Source organism: Bombus flavifrons, chromosome 5 (assembly GCF_040668555.2).
Source record: "Bombus flavifrons isolate JBK064 chromosome 5, iyBomFlav1_principal, whole genome shotgun sequence".
Lineage (NCBI taxonomy): Eukaryota > Metazoa > Arthropoda > Insecta > Hymenoptera > Apidae > Bombus > Bombus flavifrons.
Window position 1 is genome coordinate 10414510 of NC_138446.1, and position 21417 is coordinate 10435926.

Genomic DNA, 21417 nt, shown 5'->3' on the forward strand with positions numbered 1-21417 from the left:
GAAACGTCCGCAATAGTGGGATACGTCTTGGATATATGCCATGGCTAAATTCTCGACAAATTGTAATATGCATTCAATTATGATTTTATTCTTGCAGTTTAGTTTCGACTTACAATTAGAAAATATTTTGTTTGACTCGGTTTTTGACACGATTTTTGTTATTTCTACACTACGGATATTTATACAAATTCATATATTTATGAAAGCTTATAAAGAGGTAGAATCTGTACAGATATTTGCTTCCTCAAACGCCGTAATTAAAGTAATTGAGGTATTTCACTTCGGACATTGTTTATATTTTTACGTACGACGCGCATTCTATAAATTTTTCAACGTACAAATTTCCTATAAATTCATAAACATGTGTAGTTCACGAGGTCGATTTTTATGTCACGCATAATTCAATTAAAATTAACGACAAAGTGCCAATCTATCTACTGTCGTTCTATATCGTGATGATACACTATCTACACTAATAGTATTTAAACAGGCTGCAGCTTAATTAGAAAATTACGGATAGAAGGATCTACAATGATATTATGTCTCGCAATCATTAAGATTATGTATCATGGTATCAACCAGTGAGAATATAAAGCCAGGCAATAGTGTATAAATCCGATTAAGGATATTCGTAGGACAGCTGATTCAAAAACTGTTGTATAATTTCATAACGATAAAGAGATGCTACTGGAAAAATGATCCAAAGATTTTAACAAGATGAAATGTTCAAACTTACAAGAGATCACGATAAACCAAACTAAAAGCAAACGTACAATAGTGTAATAAATGAAAATGATCTCGTGTAAATCCAACCAGGATATGTCACTCCGTAGTATAACTGATGATTTAACACTCTTATATTATATTTTTTAATTCTAGAAAACACTGTCAGATCGAAAATAATTCAAGAATAGTAATAACGTTAAGTTAATGTTCGTGCATATAATAGCGCGGTAAACTGAACTGGAACTCCAGTGGACCAACCAAAGAAGCTCACTCTATTTGTCACTGCATTCACGTCGACTGCTGGCCAGCAGGCTGAAAATTAATTCGTACAGGTGGAATCAGCGTTACTATAGCCGTGGTGGTAAGCAACCGGAAGCAATGAAGCTTCTGTATCCGACGTTCATTCTTCTTTTCCCTGCCTCCTCTCCGCGCGGGCTCGCGAGTCGTCGAGCGCTTCTGGCCCGGGTCGAGCTCCATTTTCCAAGACCCCTCCATTCGTGACGCTCGAGAGAATAATTTAGAGAGCACTTTGGTGGCGGCGACTCCACCCAACGAGAAGCATCCACCCATCCAAACCACCAGTCCAGCGAGCCCCGTCGACCGAAGATATCTTTCCGCTCGCTTTTCCACCTTCTTCCTCTGGTCGCAGCTCGGTCGCTTTATGAATTGTCTGGCCCGAAGTTATGGTCGGTCCGGGAACCCGTAAACTGCCGGCAGCATCGCCGCGAATCAGCCGGTGCTCGGCTGTCGGTGACGTACGCGGTGAGGAGGTCCTTGCAAGAGTTTTCGCCAGACTTCCGGTCACCCTACCTACCTTCGCCTCCTTCGTCCTCTTTAACTTCTCAACGACCGTCGCGCTTTCTCGTACTTTCTCATCGAGAGCTCTATCTTGTAATTTATAACTCGTATCGTAGATCTTTGAGTTAGATGATTTAACGTTGCGAGCTCCTGCTTAGATCTGCAGGTATTTCGAAAGAGGTTCAATTCTCTTGCTGTTAGTACGTCTGGTTTCGAAGGGAATGTAACAGCGCTGGTAGGTTTCTGTAGGTAAAAATTGGAATTAAGATCGTGTTTTGGCCTTGATATTTCGAGGAGTTCAACGCAGAATGTATTCAGAGGCGAATTTATTATTTCGAATTTATTAAGAATGTAATGATTTCCGATTTCAGAGGAAATTATTCGCTTATGAACTTACACTCGCACGTATCATTGTTCTAGAACTGAAAATCCAAGAATCTTTACTTATTTAACATAAACACCGAGGTTCTTATAATTCATTGGAAATATTTTAAATGTTTAAATAATTCGTCATGAAAAGAAAGTCAATAAAGAGAGAAGATAGCGATCTTCTATTTAAAGCATTTACATAAATTTCGTCAGTTATGTGAAAGACGAAAAGAAAATATTATTTTGTTAATTGTAGACAATTAAAACGAGAAGGAATTGTCACGGTACCTTAATTCCTAGCTCTCAAGCGATCCAACAATCTCCTTTATCGATGGTATTGTTCGGAAATATATCAGCGTTACATTACGGGGAACGCTTTCGTGGTTCTATAGTTTCTTTCGTATTCTCGACGGCGCCAGTTCTCGACGTGTGTAAAGGAGTCCACCCACTCGGTACTCGAGCGAAATGGTTCTCGATCGGTTTCTGACTTATATTTCACATGGTGCCACCTCGAATGGCTTACAGATCCGTTCCAAACAATCTCATTGCTTTTCACTCTCCCTGTTCGATTTATAGAGAGCCATTGTTTCGGAAGGATCTAGTAGCGGCCTACAAGCATATATCTTGCACGCTAGCGAGAACTGCGACGGATTTCTAGACGGAATTCTGCTCTTCTTTCAAGTACACTTACTCCCAAATGTGCAGCGAACATGGATGTTGGAATATCGATGTACGTATATAACGAACGTCGTTGCGATGAGAGATAGAAGATTATCCTCTTCTAAACTAGATATTTAGTTTTACTGGCTGCATTTATTATTAATTTTATTGTTGTTCGTGCGATAAAAGGGGATACTGTAATATATTGCATGAATTTATAAAATTAAATTATTTGAAAAATTTTGTTAAAATATTAATTTTTAAGTAAATTAACAATTAAATATTTTATATATTAAATTTTTAATTTTTAAATATTAAGTAAAAATAATATAAATACAATCCATAATTGCAGTAGCATAGTTGATAATTCCGAGATACTTATTGTAATTACCTATTATATAAATTTTCTTCAATTGATAAGTATTCCTTTTCTTTTATAAAATTCAATAATTTATTATTTATGTAAATAATGTAAAATTTGATGTAAGATAGGAATATTTGTCGTGTATTTTTCATAGTCGATAGTTTTAATGCGGGTAAAGAGTAAAAACGAGATAAACGTATAATTTTGTTCAACGTATATGTAGTAGCACGAAATAATACTTCAGTTTGCTTCATCGTTTGCCTTTATCCTGCTTTCCTTTTACCTTTCGCAAAGCAAAATACCTATATTCATTCGTGAAATCATAAAATATTTCCTCTTCTTAAATCTTGTCCAGTATCTTTGCGCAAGATCGATCAGAATTTTTATTCCACCTGGAAGCATTTAAATAAACCCGAATCAAATATCGTTGCTCTTTCTTTTTTCGTTCTTTCGATTCGCCAATGTAAATATGGATCGCGATTCTTGTTTCGAAATTTCAAAACACTTAAACCGAAAGCAAATATCGCGGACAGCGCGTTTCTCTCTTTTTGCTTCTTCGATTTGCAAACGAAGCTTCACGATCATACGACCTATCCAGGCTTCATGAATCAATCGATATTGTAAAATAGAACGCGGAGCCACGCCGTGGTCACGGTTCATTTCTGTTTTCGGGCGGCGGTATGGCGGCAACGGACGAACGAAATTTACAATTCGATGCGATCCTTCCTTAAACCGTATCCATAAGCAATGCGTGATTAATGTGCCGAATTAGCGAGCATGTTCGGCGACATATGCAGCTGAATAGAACGAGGACGCGAGGGGAAACAAGCGCGCGCGCGAGAGAGAGAGAGAGAGAGAGGGAGAGGAGCGTTGGTATCGATCGTCGTTGCATCGCGCACAGACCAGAAGAGAAATGGCGTTTACATGTGACAAAGATTCTCTGATGGATGATAGTGCTCGTTGCTTTAGGCGTTCCTCCGCTACTCGATGATATTTTGATGGTTTGATCGACGTTGACACGATGACGAGTTTGCCCGGTGTTCGCGACTGAGCGGCGGACCTGTGTGATACAGAAAGGACTGACAAGAGCATGCTAAACCACTACCTTGATGGATGATATCGTCGTTCACTGTTGGCAGTGCAAACACTTGGAAGAAGATGCACCGCCGAGAATGCGACTCTGCCAACTGATTTTCCAGTTCGCGAAACTATCCGGCGATGTCGTGCACGTCCCGGCTTAATTTATTGTTATTGCGGATTAGAAGGTTATATTGCTTTTGGAAGGTGGATTTCCATTTTACCCTTAACGCTGCTGTGGTGAAATGTGTTGAATTCTCTGGTACACTTTCCAGATAAAAAATTATAGCCAACTGTAAGTCACAATTACGAGGTTTAACGCGCTGAAAGATTATCGACGCGTATAAAATGTTATGTTTCAATCGTTTACGTAAATTTATATTTCTACGAGCACGCTATAAAAATAAGATGTAAGTAGGTTCTGTATATTCTTGTCTATTATACATATTCTCCGTACAATTTTCTACATCGGAATCGTCCGTAATACGATCAATTAATCGAAAGAACATTCTCCGGCTTGAATGCAAAGGCTCTCTCGTTTCCGATATGATATAGCAACTAGTTTTCATATTTCTGTTAGCGGCGATACGTTTGAAGGATCCTCTGTTTCCGTCAAATCATCCGAAATGATACGTTCTCTCGCCCGAACTTTGTCTTCCAAATATTTGTACGAAAGAATCCAACGCTCTTAGAGACCTGGTCGTCGTTTCGTCAAAATATTGTTTTAAGTTTTCTGAAAATTTCATATCGTTCCCAACGCTCGTTTAAACTGACCATCAACAATGTTTCACTCCAACCTCGTAATTCTCTTTTCCATAAAAATCGAGCCAGAGAACTTCGCGTATCGCGTGCCCAAACAACAGATCTCCATGAAACCATTCGAAAGAAGTAAAACTAGTTCACCAACCTACTGAAAAAGAGGGATAAAAAAATAGTGTAAAGGAATAACAGAATAAAGAGGGGGACGACGAAGAAAGAGACTCGGGAGGAACAACTTATTACAGGTTAGAATAAAGTCCTGGCTTTCTGTCGTGACAAAGAACGATCCTACAAGGAGAAGAGTTGTATGGGGCGAGGGGTGAGTTAATACTAAAAGCAATAAGCAACGAGTGGTTGCGGTTGCGAAGGGTAGGACAGGGTTTTCCAAAGTTATTGTTGTGACCGCCGCTATTCTACGCTTTGCTCGTCGCCACTCTGCTCTCTTTCGACTCGCCTTGCTAAATTAAATTTTGTCCTGCGCGTGCAATGCCGGCGAACTTTCTCCGTACGTTTCGCCAGAATTATGCAAAAGCTGTTTCCTTGGCTCCTTTGTCGGCCCTCTTGTCGCGTACTCGAGGAAGAGAGAGGCGTCTCCGCGATTTCTTTCCACAGTTAACAGTATCGTCACGTATCGTCAGAGCCGAGAGTGTAACTAGATCGAAAATGTTGCCGATCCCGGCATGAATTTGATAGGCGATAGCGTTCCTATGCTCCTGGGATTCTTAGTCGATTCTAGGATAGTGCTATCGATCTCACGATGAACTATCTTTATCTCAGAAATACTACGCGTATCGAGATAATTCACCTTCCTTCTTCGACGTCACCTTTTTACACCTGTCCAATGATTTTCGCTTAACGGAACATTTTATGGGGAACGATTGTTTTTTTGCGACGTATCTCATACGTGTAACGAAACAATCGAATGGCTGAGAATCGTGATGGTGAGAGTCAGTTCAGTGGCATTTTTCACAAAATAACAAGTTTTAAACGTTTGATTTACCGAGCGATTGTTAACGATATACTAGAAACATTGACGAGAACCATGGAATTTTTTTTAGTATCTGGAAAGTCTAGAACAGCGAAAACGTTGGCCATTGAACAGAAACGAACCAATTTACCCTAGGGAGTTTGAAAAAAATATATTCCCATCCGGAGGTTACAGAATGCTTTTAAAAATTGTAGAGCAAAATCACGAGTGATTCAAGATATACTTAATATCTGATCCAAAATAAATTAACATCAATACTTATGTAATAATTGCTGGTGTATCGATAAACAAGGAATTTCTTGGTCTTTTGAAAAGGAAATTGCTAGCCGGCTACAACAAAATCCATCAATGTACATTCTGCGTGACATCGACGTGTCTTCAATGTTACCTCCGATACTGTTATCCGATATTCCAGGCTTAAGAGTTTCTCGTACACATCTCCATTTCGAGTAACCGTTTCCCGTAAAATTAAGACACCGATCGAGCCAATAACAAGAAGGAGCTAAACACCAAGACGCGGCGAGGAACTTGACCAGCAGGAGATGTTACCGATAGAACGAACATATTTGCGGGAGCGTTTAAAAAGGAACATCTCCGCGGCGATATCCGCGTGTAATATCACCGTGAAAACGGTAAAGAGTTTCCGAGCCGGTCGCGTTCGAAAAGACGTTTTTTCGTTTAAAGCGTTTCTTCATTTCGCTTTACTCCCCTACTCTGCTCCTTTCATTTTACTCTGGTACGGTTTAACAGTCGGCTATATTAGATTCTCTTGAGTCCAATTTTCCTTTCTCCCTTCCTATTTTTTTCATTTTCCTCCCGCTGTTCTCTTCCACCTTTTTCTTCATCTTTTCTTCTCTTTCTTCTTCTTTTTTTTTTAATACTACCTTGGGTACACGGTACCTGGAGGGGAACCGACTGTCATAAAGCGCAAACCGGGACCCCGGGTACGACGTGCTCGGAAAAAACGATCTCATCACGATGTTTCGATTCAGCGAATCGCATTCGTCGACGCCTATCCACGACGCGATGCGGCGGCCATCCTTGGAGGAACTGGGTTATCGATTCCCGCCGTAATTTTGAACTGCTGCACGTGGTCAGTTCCTGGTTCGTCCAACGTTTTGCATCTTCTCTTTCCACATCGCTTCTCTCCGTCTTTTTCCTCTTCCCTTTTCCCTCGATGATTGGTTTTTCTATCGTTATCCTGTTTTATGTATATACTACTTACTGTGTAATCTATATGTATAGAGGAAAGAGCAGTGGAAGATTTGGTACACAGATAGCGTCATAAAAGTTTATGTGGTTGAATTAGTGAGAGGGTGCTGGCGATAAAAGTTAGTAGAAAGGGAACACCGAAATGTATAGACCTTACTCGTTATCAGGTGAAGATTATACTGGTGTTAATGAATGGGAAGATATTCAACGCACTGGCGCGCGTTCTTTTGGTCATTTTCGATTTAACTGTATATTTCTCACCTTAAGAAATATTTCATAAAATTCGAACGAATTCTTATTGTTACATATCACGGATACGTGATTTCAAATTTATGTTAAACATCTTTCTAAAACGTTACAAATCCTCGTTGTTCGTTATATTAAGTCGAATTATTTAATTTTCGAAAACTGGTGATGGTATTTAGCGATTAAGATATGCAATATAAATATTAGAACTAAATACACTAAAATTAAGTAAAATTCAGCTTAAAATCTGATTGTAACTATTACGGTTATTTTTCCAACGTCGTTGATCGAGAACGAGCGAGCTGTGTACTCGATCGAATTTATTCAACGTATACGCGATTATTCCTTCTTTTCGAAGACTTCAATTTATCATTCACTCGTGTCACGTAACAAGCAATTTACGGTCTTACGAATGCTTGAATTGCTAATTCTCTAAACGTTCGTGCAGTTCGGCTAAAGTAAATTCGCACGATATTGAAATCCATATTCGGCACACGGTATGAGTAGGTTGCTGCGCGTAAATGCTGCCTTTCGATATGGTCTTGCTTCAATAGCGTTTAACAAAACGATCGATCCGTGCATCGATCTCGCGAGCTTTTGTACCCTGTCTGTCCAGGGTTAACTTCATCGTGTAGCAGGGTAGAATATTTGCACGTCCGTCAGTGGTAACTTGGCAGGCTTAATCGGCTTTCGGCCGATTCCTAAAGTACACAATGAATTGCATCACGGCGCCACTGGCCGGCCGTGTAATCCTCGTGGCGGCAATTTATATTAATTAGCCCATTCGCCCGAACCATTCGTGTTCAACATAAATTAGCGGGGCTAATGATGAATGTCAGGTATAAACGTAACATTATGCGGCCACGCGCTGCTGTGTACGAGTGTGTCGTCCCAACTAACCCGGTGTTCACCAGGTAGAGAAGCTCGTGCTGCTCGATATATACGTCGCGCGGTCATACATAACGCCATAGTCCCCTTTGTATGCGCGTACATACGTTTTGGCGTGAAATCAACGTGACACTTGCCTATCGTGATTACAACTTGACAACGTATGCAACGCGCGTCCCTGACTTTACGTGCACTCGTTCGTGATATTTCGGCAACTTTGCGATTTTAATAATTTTATATGTTTCTTTTCTTGCTAAGAGGAAAGAATGTTGATCGAGTTAATTATTATATGCGATTGTAGCTTTGTTTTATCGAAATTTAAGGTTCACGTACGCGTACAATTTATGTTCTCGAATAATCTTGCCCGCGTTACGTTTATAGGTCGTTCAGTTTATGGCTCGTAGGTTATGCTTATAATTTCATCGATTTGTAATAATCATAATGGAATCGAATTTGCTAATTTATAATTCAAAGGAGCACTTATTATGTATCCTTTGATTATAAAATTAGTAGGCTTGAAATTTTAATTATCTGTTATCTGTATCCATTATTTATTTTGATTGTCAATAGTAATATATTTTACTATTCGTGTATACTACTACGTAAGTTTTCTATTTATAAATAATTCGCGCTTTAATACCTATCGCTTGAAAAAAATCTTATCGATTTAATCTATCAGAAAGGAAACAATCTGAAGCCACAGAGTTCCTTAAGTATCAAAATAATTCTACCACAATCGACAATAGCAAACGCCAGTTTTGTTATCGCGTATTGTCTCTGAAAAATCAGCGTTCGTAGAGCATTTGGCGAGCAATTCGCGCGCAGTATAATCATATGCGTACAAATTCATACGTTTAGTTGCTCGTATTCGTGCACCTAGCGTCCGCTGAAGCTGCGCAACTTCTTTCCCAAAGAACAATTCGCCCATTTACACGTCCACTGTAACTCGATAATCGATCGCCAGTAGCCATGAAAGATGATAAATTCACAGGTGGATGAAAATCGCGACAAATCGAATAACCAGTCAGGGAACGAGGATGACATAACGAGTCGTCGGACGGTTCTTGTTCTTAGCTGTGCGGCCGATGTGCGTCACGGAAGGGGTGGATTTTGCACCCATTGCGCTCGTGTTTCACCGTAGGCGTCGAACTCGCTACACGACCCGCATACCGGCGTTTGAGTCTGTGTCTTTGTAAGCTACCTATAGACTGGTTGATCCCGTTCCAGTTAGGTGCATCGGACCAAAGGGAGGAAGCTCGTGCTGAAAAGTAAGAACTGGAAACGGGCGGGAAGGGTTCGTTGCAATCAAGCGCGGACGCGGACTTTGGGGATGCTCCTCCGTTTTCTCACGGTCTGCATTATCTTCTCAGAACTGTGTGTTGCCTCTCCAACTCCTCTCTTCGTCTCTGCTGAGACGAGGCCAGACGAGGTAACGAAGGAGGCGGAAGATCGTCCCCGTTCTTCCCTTCCTTCTTACCCTTTTTCCACTCTCTCTCCGTCTCTCTCTCTCTTTCTTTTCCTCTGATCTTCCTCGTTGCAACCTTCCTCTCTTTCTTCTCTTCGACGGCCGCCTTCATCCGTCCTTTCAGCGTGGCCCTGTATCTTGGCTGAAATCACTATTGATCGCCTCTGTAAAATAGCGGTTGAGCTTAGCCGATGTACGGTGGCGGATTATTCCTGGATTTCCTCGGGGCGCGTGTGTGCGCGCGCGTGTACCACGTTAGGATTGATAAGAATCATGGGAGAAAGGAGGTTTTAAGTTTGAATCGGGGGGATAAGTATCCTCCTGGCTTACCGTTAGCGATGTCTGTTTGCCCGCCCCTGCAATTGAAGCTATGTAGTAGCTTTAATGGATCAGCCTTGATTGCACTAATGGTAATTGTGTTTATTATATGAGCCGTTTGGAAGTTGAAGCGATCGATTCAACTGTTTGCTAATTAAAGTACGCGATTAATATCCAATTCTCAAGAAACGTACGCCTTACTTCGGTAAGTTCATTCGTCTGGAAAAGAGCAACGTAAGCGATAGCAAATTCCAGGGTAAATTTAAGAAAACAGTGTTCGTAACGTCATCGCTTTTCTGTACTTTTGAATCTATGGAGTCGATCGGTATGGCTTCTGAACGACTCGCGCGAAAAATATGACAATTACACGTGAAAAAGCTATTTCAAAATTCAATATATATATATTACAACATATTGTCAATCAATTCTATTAGGTTGTCCGGAAAATTGAAAATCGATTCAACGACCCGTTTAATTACGAGTGGCGTTATATAATAATACAACGATAATTATTAATTCCTAGTAATTAGCGGGGTATCATTAGTAGCCTTATAACGACGGAAGAGAAAAATCTCATTAAGGAAATTACAAATAATTCTGCACGAAGCGGAGCTACGCAATCTGAAACATCATCGTACCTGAAAACCTCGATTTATTTCCACGGGATACGATACAATTAATTACCTTCTTTTTTTTTTGGTTACCAAGGAAAATCCTAACCTGCAGAAAGCTAATCAGAAATCCGGGTAAAACGTTGAAATGTTACGAACGTTCCGATTTTCGACGACGCGGCGGGCAAACTGGAGTTTGCCTAGCATCTTGGTGACATCTTAAAGCCCTCATTAGTGTAGCTCGTCACCTTCGATAGGTAAACGGGGTGAGAGAGAATTAGCCACGTCAATATTTGCGGTGCAATCAAGCCGCTTCGACTCGGCGTGTCCCCGTCGTCGATGTCGTCGTCGTCGTCGTCGTCGTCGTCGTTTCGCTTCTCGGTGGCCCCCGACACTGCCACTGATTGTAATCCACACTGCTCTGACCGGTTTGCCGCTGTGTTGTTGCTGTTGTCTTTTCTCATTTTCCCGACTCGTTCACCTGATACGTACACACGGTCGTGCTACCCTCTGAGATCCCTCTATCCGTTCTGACGTTTGGTCGTGGTCCAATCAGACGTTTTCGTGACGACGACAGTTTCTTGCCGAACACGTTAAAACGGCTAGTTAGCTTTACCAAATGTTTACGCGGCCTTGCACCGATATAATTTTCGCGTTTGATCTTGCGACCGGTTGTTTGAAGAACATTGCCTGCTAAATGTGTGTACTATGGCAATTTGGACGATTAATTATGATCACGTTTGATTGTGGGTTCGAGATCTTGACGTATAGTAAATTGTTACTTGGACGTGATTAACGATAGTTGGAGCACTGTTGGCTTAAAATGTTAAAAATGCCATGTTCAGTGTAAATATTTAATCATTCCATGACGCGGTAAAGTTTTTATGACTGTTATTAGAAAAGAACTTGGACAACAGTAACTACATGATAATTGATATAAATCTTCATAAACATAATGATAGACTTTCTAAGGATGTTTGATGAATAAAACGTGAAAAAGACTTACGTTCCATATAGTAAAAGTATACCGTAATAATACATATTGTTTTATCCGCTTCCCTGTAAAGCTTATAAGAAATAATTAAATTATTTAAAATTCTAATTAAAAGATATCCCAAACAATAGATATCATATTATTTTATGAAGGACACTACTTTGCACGTTCGAGCAAATTCCGAGCAATATACACAAATTCAAGCTACGATACCGCTTTAAATCTCGCATCTTTATCGCTTCTATCTTCAAACTTAACGCGATATTTCAACGAAAAGATACCTTAACTTTCTGAACTGTAGAAACTTTCACCGCAGATTACGGAATGAGTTCTGCAATGATCGCTTCGCCAACGACATACCAAAGTTCAATACCAATTATCATAACGGTCTTTGTGACTCAGCCTCGATCGTATCATTGCCATCGAATTTATTAATTCCGTCAAACGAAAGGTCTGCCTGCATAAAGATTCTACCAGGAAACTAGAACGCAGCATTGAAATCAGTTATCTGGCAGAAAGGGGAATACCGTGAGCTTAATAGGCCATACAGAGTCCCGATAAAACTCGTCGCTAGCCGTTTGTACTTCTTATATCTGATAAATCTTCCGGCGTTTGTCACCGATAAGGAAGAATCGAGGAGCCGGAGGCGAGGAGAATCGAGACGATCGAAACGCGCAAGATGGTCAGCTAAGGCTATAAGGAAAGGCGGGGCGAGGGTCGAAGGAAAATCGATGGAAGAAATAGCGGAATTAAGCTTTTTCGAAAGTTGCACGTGCGAAAGCTGCGGCACGGAGGGATACGAATCGCGTGTCGTTTGGTAAACGAGGGCGAAACGGTCGGGAAAGCAGGTGGCTCGTGATGGCAAAAGGGTTGCGCTACGTTCCCAGTGAAAGGAACGACGTGGAACGAGAATAGGGAGGGCGGACGAACGCGTGACAGTGTCACAAATTGAAAGTGTCCAGACGAGCTCTGCTATTTCCTCGAGCTCCTGCTCGATCTTCGTGTCCTTCGCGTAACACGATCGCAAAATTTTTCACGGAAAGCGATCGCTTCGATTCTCCTTCGCGACGGTCACGTTTGAATTTAACTTGCTAGTTTTTGCTTTTATCAATTTTTTTGAGATCTTTTCAGGATTTTTAAATTTTCAAGAGATTCGAATCTTTTTTAGTATTTGGAACGATATAGGCAATTGTCTGGTAATCGATTTTTGGCTAACAGAGAAGCAAACATCTGCAAATAAACCGGATCGTGTGATCTGGTATAACAATATTTTTATGGTTCGAGCGATAGAAATATTTTTAATTTAGTTGGAAATTATTGACTATCGTATGAATTCTCATGGATTAATTATATCGATAATTTGGCTGTGCGTATGCGCATACAGATTTAGTTGTGGAGTTAAGTAGGAGATTGAAATTTTAGAATTTTCTGATAGTTCTTTTTTCTGGCGCACCTGATAAACACGTAAACCTTGCACCGCGAGGCAAGTTTCCTAAGTCTTGAGTGAAAATTTTTAGAAGTGAAATTTAAAGCGAGAAAGTTAGCTCCAAAGGAGGTGAATTGCTGTCAGCGTAAAAAATTTGCAAAAAATTTCATAATGCTACTAAGTAGGTAATTTTAAACTTTTGACTAGCAGCGTTATGTTTCATACTTCGTATCGTCTACAACCTGTCCAATTAACTATAAGTGACAAGATAAAACAATTCTTTCAAAACGCTTTTACATAGTTACTTTTTTTTACTAATTCTATAAATATGAAAAAAGTTACTTATACTTAATCAATTAACGACAATTAACCAGTACAACGTTACGTATAGCCAAGATCGAGCGTTAATGCAATTGGCAAGAAGTTTCAGCGGGTTTCCCACCTGCGAGTTATTGCTTCCAAGATAATCACCACGATTATCTCCAATCGAAGAACTTCATATTTATTTATTTCATTCTAATTTATCGTTATATTTCTGTATCAAATAAAATTAAATTCTCGTATTTTACTAAAAACATACTTCTACGCGTATAGGAAGAGTAAACCGCAAATTATTTGGCTATTACGATGTATATTGTTATAAAAGGAGATCGCGGCACGCGACAAAGCCGGAAAACACTGATAAGCGCCACGAGAAGGATAAAAAACGACCGAAGGAAGGGAAATTACGATGTCGACAGGAATCGGTAGAAGTCAAGCGAGTCCTGTTCATCGGTCGGCCGCGTACATGCGATTGTTTTCCCTGGACTGTGTTCTTTACGCTCGTTAATTCGATCGTGATCCGTTAATTGCAGTTCATGGAAGTAGAAACGAAGTTGGTGGAGTTAACGGCTGGTCTGCATCGTGCACCGATCAGCCCTCGTGGCTCGATAACGTTGGCGAGAATAATGGTCAGGATGGTGCGATCAGGTAAATAAAACAGGGTCTCGTGGCTGTCGTGCAATCCTCGGACAATTCCCATTCGCACACACACGCCGCTCTCTGCTTCATTCTTCTCATCCACTTACCTTCTTCCAAATATCTACTTTCACCTCAATCTCTATACCCTTTCCTCGCACCCCTTTCGAAAGCTTCTTTTTCATTCTTGGTTTTCATTCTCTGTCCGCTGTTCGCCCCCTCCTCGTCGTATCCTCTCGGCCTCTTTCTCTTGCGCTCTCAGCTAGTGGCGTGACGCATGGCCAGCATTTATAGCGCGAGATAGCACCGCCGGTTCTCGACAGCGCCGGCAGATTTATCCTCCACGGTTATTGGAGTTATACAAAGGATTTTTCCAACTGATCCCATAAAGTATCTGTGCCTGATGTCCTATTATTTACGCAGCCGGCTCGGATGCCACTGGCCCGCCACCACCCACCACGCCGCCCTGAATTTTTCTCGAGTACCGCGAATCTTTAAAGTACGACCGACTCGTTTCCTGTAATTCAACTAATCTCGTAAAGTCTGTTATGTACCTTTCGGGACTAAATTCCTGGTACGAACGAAGTCAGGGCGATTCTATGACTCGAAATAAGCGGATACGAAAGAACAACGAAATTGCTTTGGAAGCTTCGTTTTCGAGAAAATCGACCTTGACAACTCGTCAAGTGTCTTTGCATTTGGTTAGGTCTTAATTAGGGAAGAGTGGAAAATTGGCAGGAGATCGCTTCACACGCGAATAAAATGCAGAATAACAGTTTTTGCGTGCGTAATTATTAATGCGAGCGGTAGGCTGGAACATCAAATTCTTAGAAAGTAAATTATTAACATTTTCAAAAGTGAGTGTATTTATATTTCTATCCTTTATTATTATGAAATGAAATATCGAGCGCCTACGTTCTAATAAATTGTCAAGCTTGAATTTAATCGAAAATTAATACGCGAAGTAATTTTTAGATGGTTCCGCGTTTTTCTTAGTTACATCGTTCTTAAGATCCTAATAAATCGAGTTGAAAGAACTGGGAATTGTAAGAAGTTGGAGACGCGTATTACAAATGGAAAATATTCAAGGTGTAGGGAAATAATTTATTCGGCACGGAACAGAATAAGTAAGCAATAAATAGTAATAACAAAGTTATAAAAATAATATCTACGGATTGCTTTCTTACTTCTTTGAAAAGAATATCTTGCTCGACGTAAATGGAGTGCAGGTTCTTGCGTTTTGTAAAAGCACTCTTTTTTGTTGAAGTATGAATAATGTATCGCGAAGAAAACCTCTATGCACTATATACTAAAGCGCGAAGAAAAATTTCTGTTTTACATTGAACTTTACTTTCTATTTTTACATTGAAAGCAGAAAGCACGCGCTAGGATAAAGGTATTTCTTTCCTGTTCCTACGGCTTCTGAATGACATTCTCTTTCACAGTATAAATATAATGCAGCCTCCTGTTCCCTGCAGTCTGTTGTTGTTGAAGAGGTAAATGATATGTACGAAGAAAAGTCTCTACATTTATTTTTGCATTATCGTATTCTTATCTCTTTCCAGAATTTAAGAAATAATATTTTTCTTGAAAATACAAGTGTTCCAATATAATACTCGTATCATATTCGTCTATTGGGACGTGGTAACGCGCACACAGTGGTGCGTTACGTTGGATACTTACAGAAATTTTTTATGAATATATTACGTGTGTTCTACTGGTAAAAAATATTTAGAAATTTCGTTAACACGATAATGAAATGCGATCGTTACGATCGTTTTCATGATGTTCGAAAGAAACTTGATAATGTACGTAGAAATCGCAAGATATTGAAAATACGTACATTTTGCAAAATTGATATAAATTGTCCCTTTTGAAATAATATATTAGGTTGTCCGAAAAATGTATTTCTTTCGCAAGTGTGTTTTTTTACAACAGTGCACATTCATACAAACGTGAAACCAAGTATGTGAAATGTCGCGGTGTTTATCTCAACATAACAAAATGGATCGTACGTAATTTGGCAAAATAATATAAAACAAAAAACGTTGTGCGTCTATTATTTTCTCATAAAAAGAATGAGATTTTTCGGACAACCTGATATTTAAACGAAAATTAATTTAATAAATATAATTATAATAAATAATATATTTAAACAAAACAAAATTTTATTTTACATATTTACGCAATATGAGTTACTAATTCTAATATTAAGAAATACGTGTTTCTTCGTAAAATTTCCTGGTTTCCGGGGTTTCAAAAAATAATCCGTTTGCGAGAATACAAGTGTCTTCTCCGAACAAGAACCCTCTGTTTTAACCAGAAAAGACCCACGATCCTTTGTCCGGGGTAATCGATTCCTAACGAAAAAACCGTGTACGACACCCTGTAAGTGAAAGCTGTTCCTTCGTTTCTAGGACTCCGAAGGTGACACTCCCCTTCACGATGCGATCTCTAAGAAACGGGATGACATGTTGGCTCTGTTGTTGGACCATGCCGCAGACATAACCCTCACGAACAACAATGGCTTCAACGCTCTGCACCACGCTGCTCTTCGTGGAAACCCAAGGTAAGTAGCTCGCGTTTTCGATGCTTACGCTTTTGTCCGTGATACTGTGCGCCATGTTGAATGTCCCTGTCGGCGGTAGAATTTAATCGTCCCAACCGACCACTACCGAGAATAGAACGATAAAAGACTTTGCTCTAAACAGCCTGACAATTAAGAATAGCCGGCTGTATTTCTATAGCTGATGGGTCAAGACAGTCTCACTCCCTCTCTTGGCCATATTTTTTCGATTTTTACACAATAGGTGTTGGTATCACTGTTGGCGATGTTGAGCTGTATTTTCTTGTTACAAGCTGCATTTTCTTCCTAACAAATGATTCAAGGGTGAAGTTCTAACGACAGGGATGGAAGAAGAATTCATCGATTCCGTTTATGTATTTATGCGTTTATGGGGAATATGAAGGTCCAAGAATTCGCATAATACACGTAACAAAGATATATATAAAATGTTTAAAGTATCATCGGACTTGTGACTGAATGTTTATTGGCAATTATTCATTTACACATGATATCTAAATACATATGCATGTTATTTTGGCAAACTGATCGACATCGATTTGTGACAGTAAAACGACACTTGTGGCTGTGAGCGTAGTCTTGCCAGCGAACGAGTCTTCGTGTAATATAGACGTTAGAATGTTGGAACGTTTCTCGTTCGAATGATTTTTGATTGGATGTTTGAGCGAATCCGGATTAAAGATTGAATGGAGTCTGCCTGGAATGTCGATTCGATGTGACGTTGTCATTCGCATAAATCCAAACTGTAAGGTATACAGCGACGTTAAATCGATATGTCAATGAGTATCTATGAATCTTCAACGAAGATTCAAGTAAATCCCGAGAAGGATTTTAAGGCGCCGTATCCAATCGCTCTACGGCTTTGTTCTCTTGTTCGACAAATCATGAAAGAACGTCGAACCACAGATGCTTCCGAGCTAGTTGTCTCTCGAAGTCTAATCGAGTCGGACATTCTGGCGAAGTACTGAGTTAATTTTACTCCAATTCTCAGCAGTCGCTACCCTTCTGTTCAATTTCATCTGTTACAATCTCGAGGATCTTCGAGGTTTGCTCGCCTCTGTTACTTCGAGACATTGATGGAGTTCTTGGAATGATAGTTGGTACCTCGGAATAATATCTACCTTCGATCAGATTCTTGAAATATTATTTCCCCTTAAGAACATACTCTTCAATTCTTTAAACTTTGAATTATATCAGGAAAATAGTATGAAAATGCAAGATCGTGAAAAGTAGGATTAATCTGGTAATAAACTGTCACAGGATAGAGAAAAATTTGGATGCTTGCACTTACTTTAATCACATTTGCAGAGATATTTCCGGTACATTGTATTCAACGCTATAAACAACGAAGAAAATTTATCACGAGGTTTGGATTAAAAATTTTAAGCGGCTACTTCGTTACGGAAAAATATTAAATATTCATCTTGAATATTCCTCTAATCCCATTTATATTTAAATTTGTAATAAATTCTCATACATCTCACTCAACACTGGCAAGGATTACAAAAGTTTATTGCACAGTCATGTACATCTTTGTCTTTTGCTTAATAAACCGGAGTCAAGTTGTGCCATTGTTGAAGAACTCGAAAATGAGACTGTCTCTCTTTCTCTTCCTCTCTTTCTCTCGCCAGTACACCCCTTCCCCTGTCACGCTTCATGCCCGTTTCCGGCCATGGAAAATGCAGACACCGGATGCGCATAGTAGTTCTGCAATCGCAATTACGAGGTACCTACTTTCAAGCTCTCGGTGTCAGCGTTTCACGCGTTACCACGCTCTCTGTTGCGATGTTGCTCGTCGAAATAACAGACAAATTTCTGTCGTCGAATGGAAAAAGCAATGGTTCAATGGTGCGAGAACTCGTAGAATGGTAGAAAGGAAACGATTATCGCGATGGCAGCTTTTGTTTCGGCGGACATCCGCGTCCTGGAATTGTCTCGTTATCAACGAGAATTTCGTTCGAAAATCTTTTTCCTTTGCTCCTTTCTACGTTATATAAAATTATCGTACAGTTCCTCGCTTTGTAACTTTTTTTTTCTACGCCCTTGTTTCAAATGTCCGATGTTTTTGTTACGCGTCAATTTACAATTTACATAATGAAGGTAGAATTTCAGGCAACTTGATGCTGCATTATTTTTATTTATGAAATTACTAATGGCCATTAAAAATTCTGCAGAAACCATTTTCACTCTCTATAACTGTCTTTTTCGTTGCTCCTGATAATAAACGAAATCGACGTTCGTTATAGCTTTTTAGCACGGTGAAAGAATCAAGAACTAATGATTGTTACAATCGGATTATTGACATAAGCAATGTTATATAATTTCGAAGTGACAGAGAAGAGATTAGCAGAGGATTAATGTTAGTATTTTAACGTAACGTTCCACTTTATTTACAATAGGTCCATGTTTATGTAGCATAGAAGGTACGAGTTCACAGTATATCAATCCCGTTAAATATTTAACATTACCTATTTTATTTTATTATAGGCGATATTCGTACTTCAAACATTACGAATCGTCGTTTACAAAGTCATTGGTAATTCGAACGAATTATAAATTTGGCCCGCATTATGATAAAGCGAGGGAAAGTCACAGTGATCTAGATAGATAGTAAAATGTCAAGTTTGGATAGTGTAATTTCGAAACGTTCCAGTAAAAAGAAAAAAAAAAAAAAACAATTTATGATCTTACGCTACTGTAAATAGAGCAATATTTGTTTTCATATCGAGTTGCCAGGTCGTGAAAAGTGAAAACAATGAACATGCTTGGGCAAGTGAGACACGATGGCTCATAGCCGACTAATGCGTATAACGGTTCGTGAATTCCACTGTATTACGTTAATTGAATGCATCACGTCGACTCGATTCAATCTCTCGCGTCATAGTCGTTCCCATTTGTGCGAAAATACTGCAGCTACTTTTTATATATACTTCCAATCCTTTCAGGTATATTTTTACATATTATGTGCGTTCTGTGCATTTCTGCACCATCAAACTTCCTATAAACGCATTAATATTCTGCTTATCATCGCTCGTACGACTCGATAACTCCAAGCTTAAGAAAGAAGAATGTTTCATAGGAATATTTCACACCAAGCTGTAAATCCATTACAGAAAGTTGTATCAGGTCTGTAAATATGAAACCGGAATTTGCCTATAGATGGCCCCAGCTGATAATGTAATTATCACTAAACTGCGTCATTGATGCCAAAAGTCTTTATTGACATCTCACAAACATTTTCGATTCAGAACAATACAAGTTTCATACAACAGCATAGTTTGTAATAGCGTTGAACATGTCAAATTTTGTGCCTGGAAACTACGATTTGCGGACAGCATTGATTTTCTGTTGCCATTTGAAGAAAACTGCTGCAGAATCGCATCGAATGCTTGTCGAAGCTTACGGTGAGCATGCTCTTGGTAAATCACGGTGCTTTGACTGGTTTAAAAAATTCAGAAGTGGCAATTTTGACGCGAGGAACGAAGAACGTGGAAGACCACCGAAAAAGACCACCGAGCTGTTAAAACCTGGCGAAACTGTTAATACCGAGCGCTACCGACAACAAATGATCGATTTGAATCAAGCTTTGCGTGAAAAACGACCAGAATATCAAAAAAGGCAACACAAAGCAATTTTGCTTCCTCATAATGCACCATCGCATACAGCAAAACCGGTCAAGGAAACGATCGAAGCGTTCAGTTGGGAAATACTTTCGCACGCGGCTTACTCACCAGACTTGGTTCCGTCCGATTACTATTTATTTGCATCGATGGGATACGCACTTTCTGACCAGCACTTCGCTTCTTACGAAAATGTACGAAAATGGCTCGATGACTGGTTTGCCTCGAAAGAGCGACAGTTTTTTAGGCGTGGCATCCACCAATTGCCAGACAGGTGGGAAAAATGTGTAGCTAGCGATGGGCAATACCTCGAATAAAATATTTTTAATCATTTTCATACAATAAACGTGTATTTTCTATACAAAAATTCCGGTTTCATATTTACATACCTGGTAACGTCAAATTACGAGTATATATTCCCATAGAAGCGAAATGTAGGTTGAACGTGGAACACAACTTGACCCAGAAACGTAGTAAGTGGTTAATCATTTTTCTTTATCAAAGAGCTCGCCAGGCGTTCGATTTCGAACAGTCGATCAAGTTAGTCGGCAGAAAAAAAAAGGAAGACGCTTGCACACCCATAGACGTGGATCCGCGGTGGATCTGCGGTTAGCTGGGGGTAGATTTCAAGGGGATGGTTTTCATGGTGCAAAGCCGGGGATAGAGGGTGTCTGCGAGACCGGGTTTTCGCATCCGCGTCTATCGCCTCCGGATATTACCTACCTTCGTTGCTTTTAAACCGGAGGGCGCTGATTACCGCGGGAAGATGTATGTGCCGCATCACCGACCGGAGGATGTATTTCAAAGGGAACCTATTACCCTGTTTTTCTATCCCGTTCTCTCCACTGCTCGCTCTCTTTTTCTCTTTCGTCTTTCCTGTCGACAACGGCTTCCATAGACCAGCCATCAGGTACCTGTATCTGCGTGAAAATCGAGCGTGACATTACGCAGAAACGCATTACCTGGCGCGAAACGAACCTGGAATTAGATTAGCGGATGATTTAAGATATCTGCACCGGGTCGTTCTTTAAGTAATTCCATTTCTCATCCATTCTTCAGCGAGGAGAAATTGTTAACGAACGTGGCGAGCATGGTCATGGTCAATGTTTCCAAGTTTGGTGATTATCGGAGCTGAATTCCTGAGTGTACATCTTCCATATTCTCGGAGATGGTATCCTGCTGGGGGTAGCCATCCACATGAAAAATTAGAAAAATTTTCCAGATGTCCAGCTGGACGAATTGTAAAGTACAAATTAAATAATAATAAAAAAGAAAAAATCTTCCACATTGATTCATACGAGGTAATCCTATGTAGAATACGTGTCGAGCTTTGGAAGAATGATAATGGTAAATGG

The 21417-nt window shown here is 39.9% G+C and overlaps 1 protein-coding gene across 6 annotated transcripts in view; it reads left to right on the plus strand.

Annotated features, from left to right (window-relative positions):
* Positions 1-21417, plus strand: part of LOC138179851 (E3 ubiquitin-protein ligase MIB1-like) — a 452965-nt gene that overhangs the window by 66237 nt on the left and 365311 nt on the right. For all 6 annotated transcript variants that reach the window (XM_069113034.1, XM_069113032.1, XM_069113035.1 and 3 more), the window contains exon 9: positions 16276-16427. In XM_069113034.1, coding sequence (XP_068969135.1) covers positions 16276-16427 — 152 coding nt within the window. The remainder of the gene's footprint in view (positions 1-16275; positions 16428-21417) is intronic.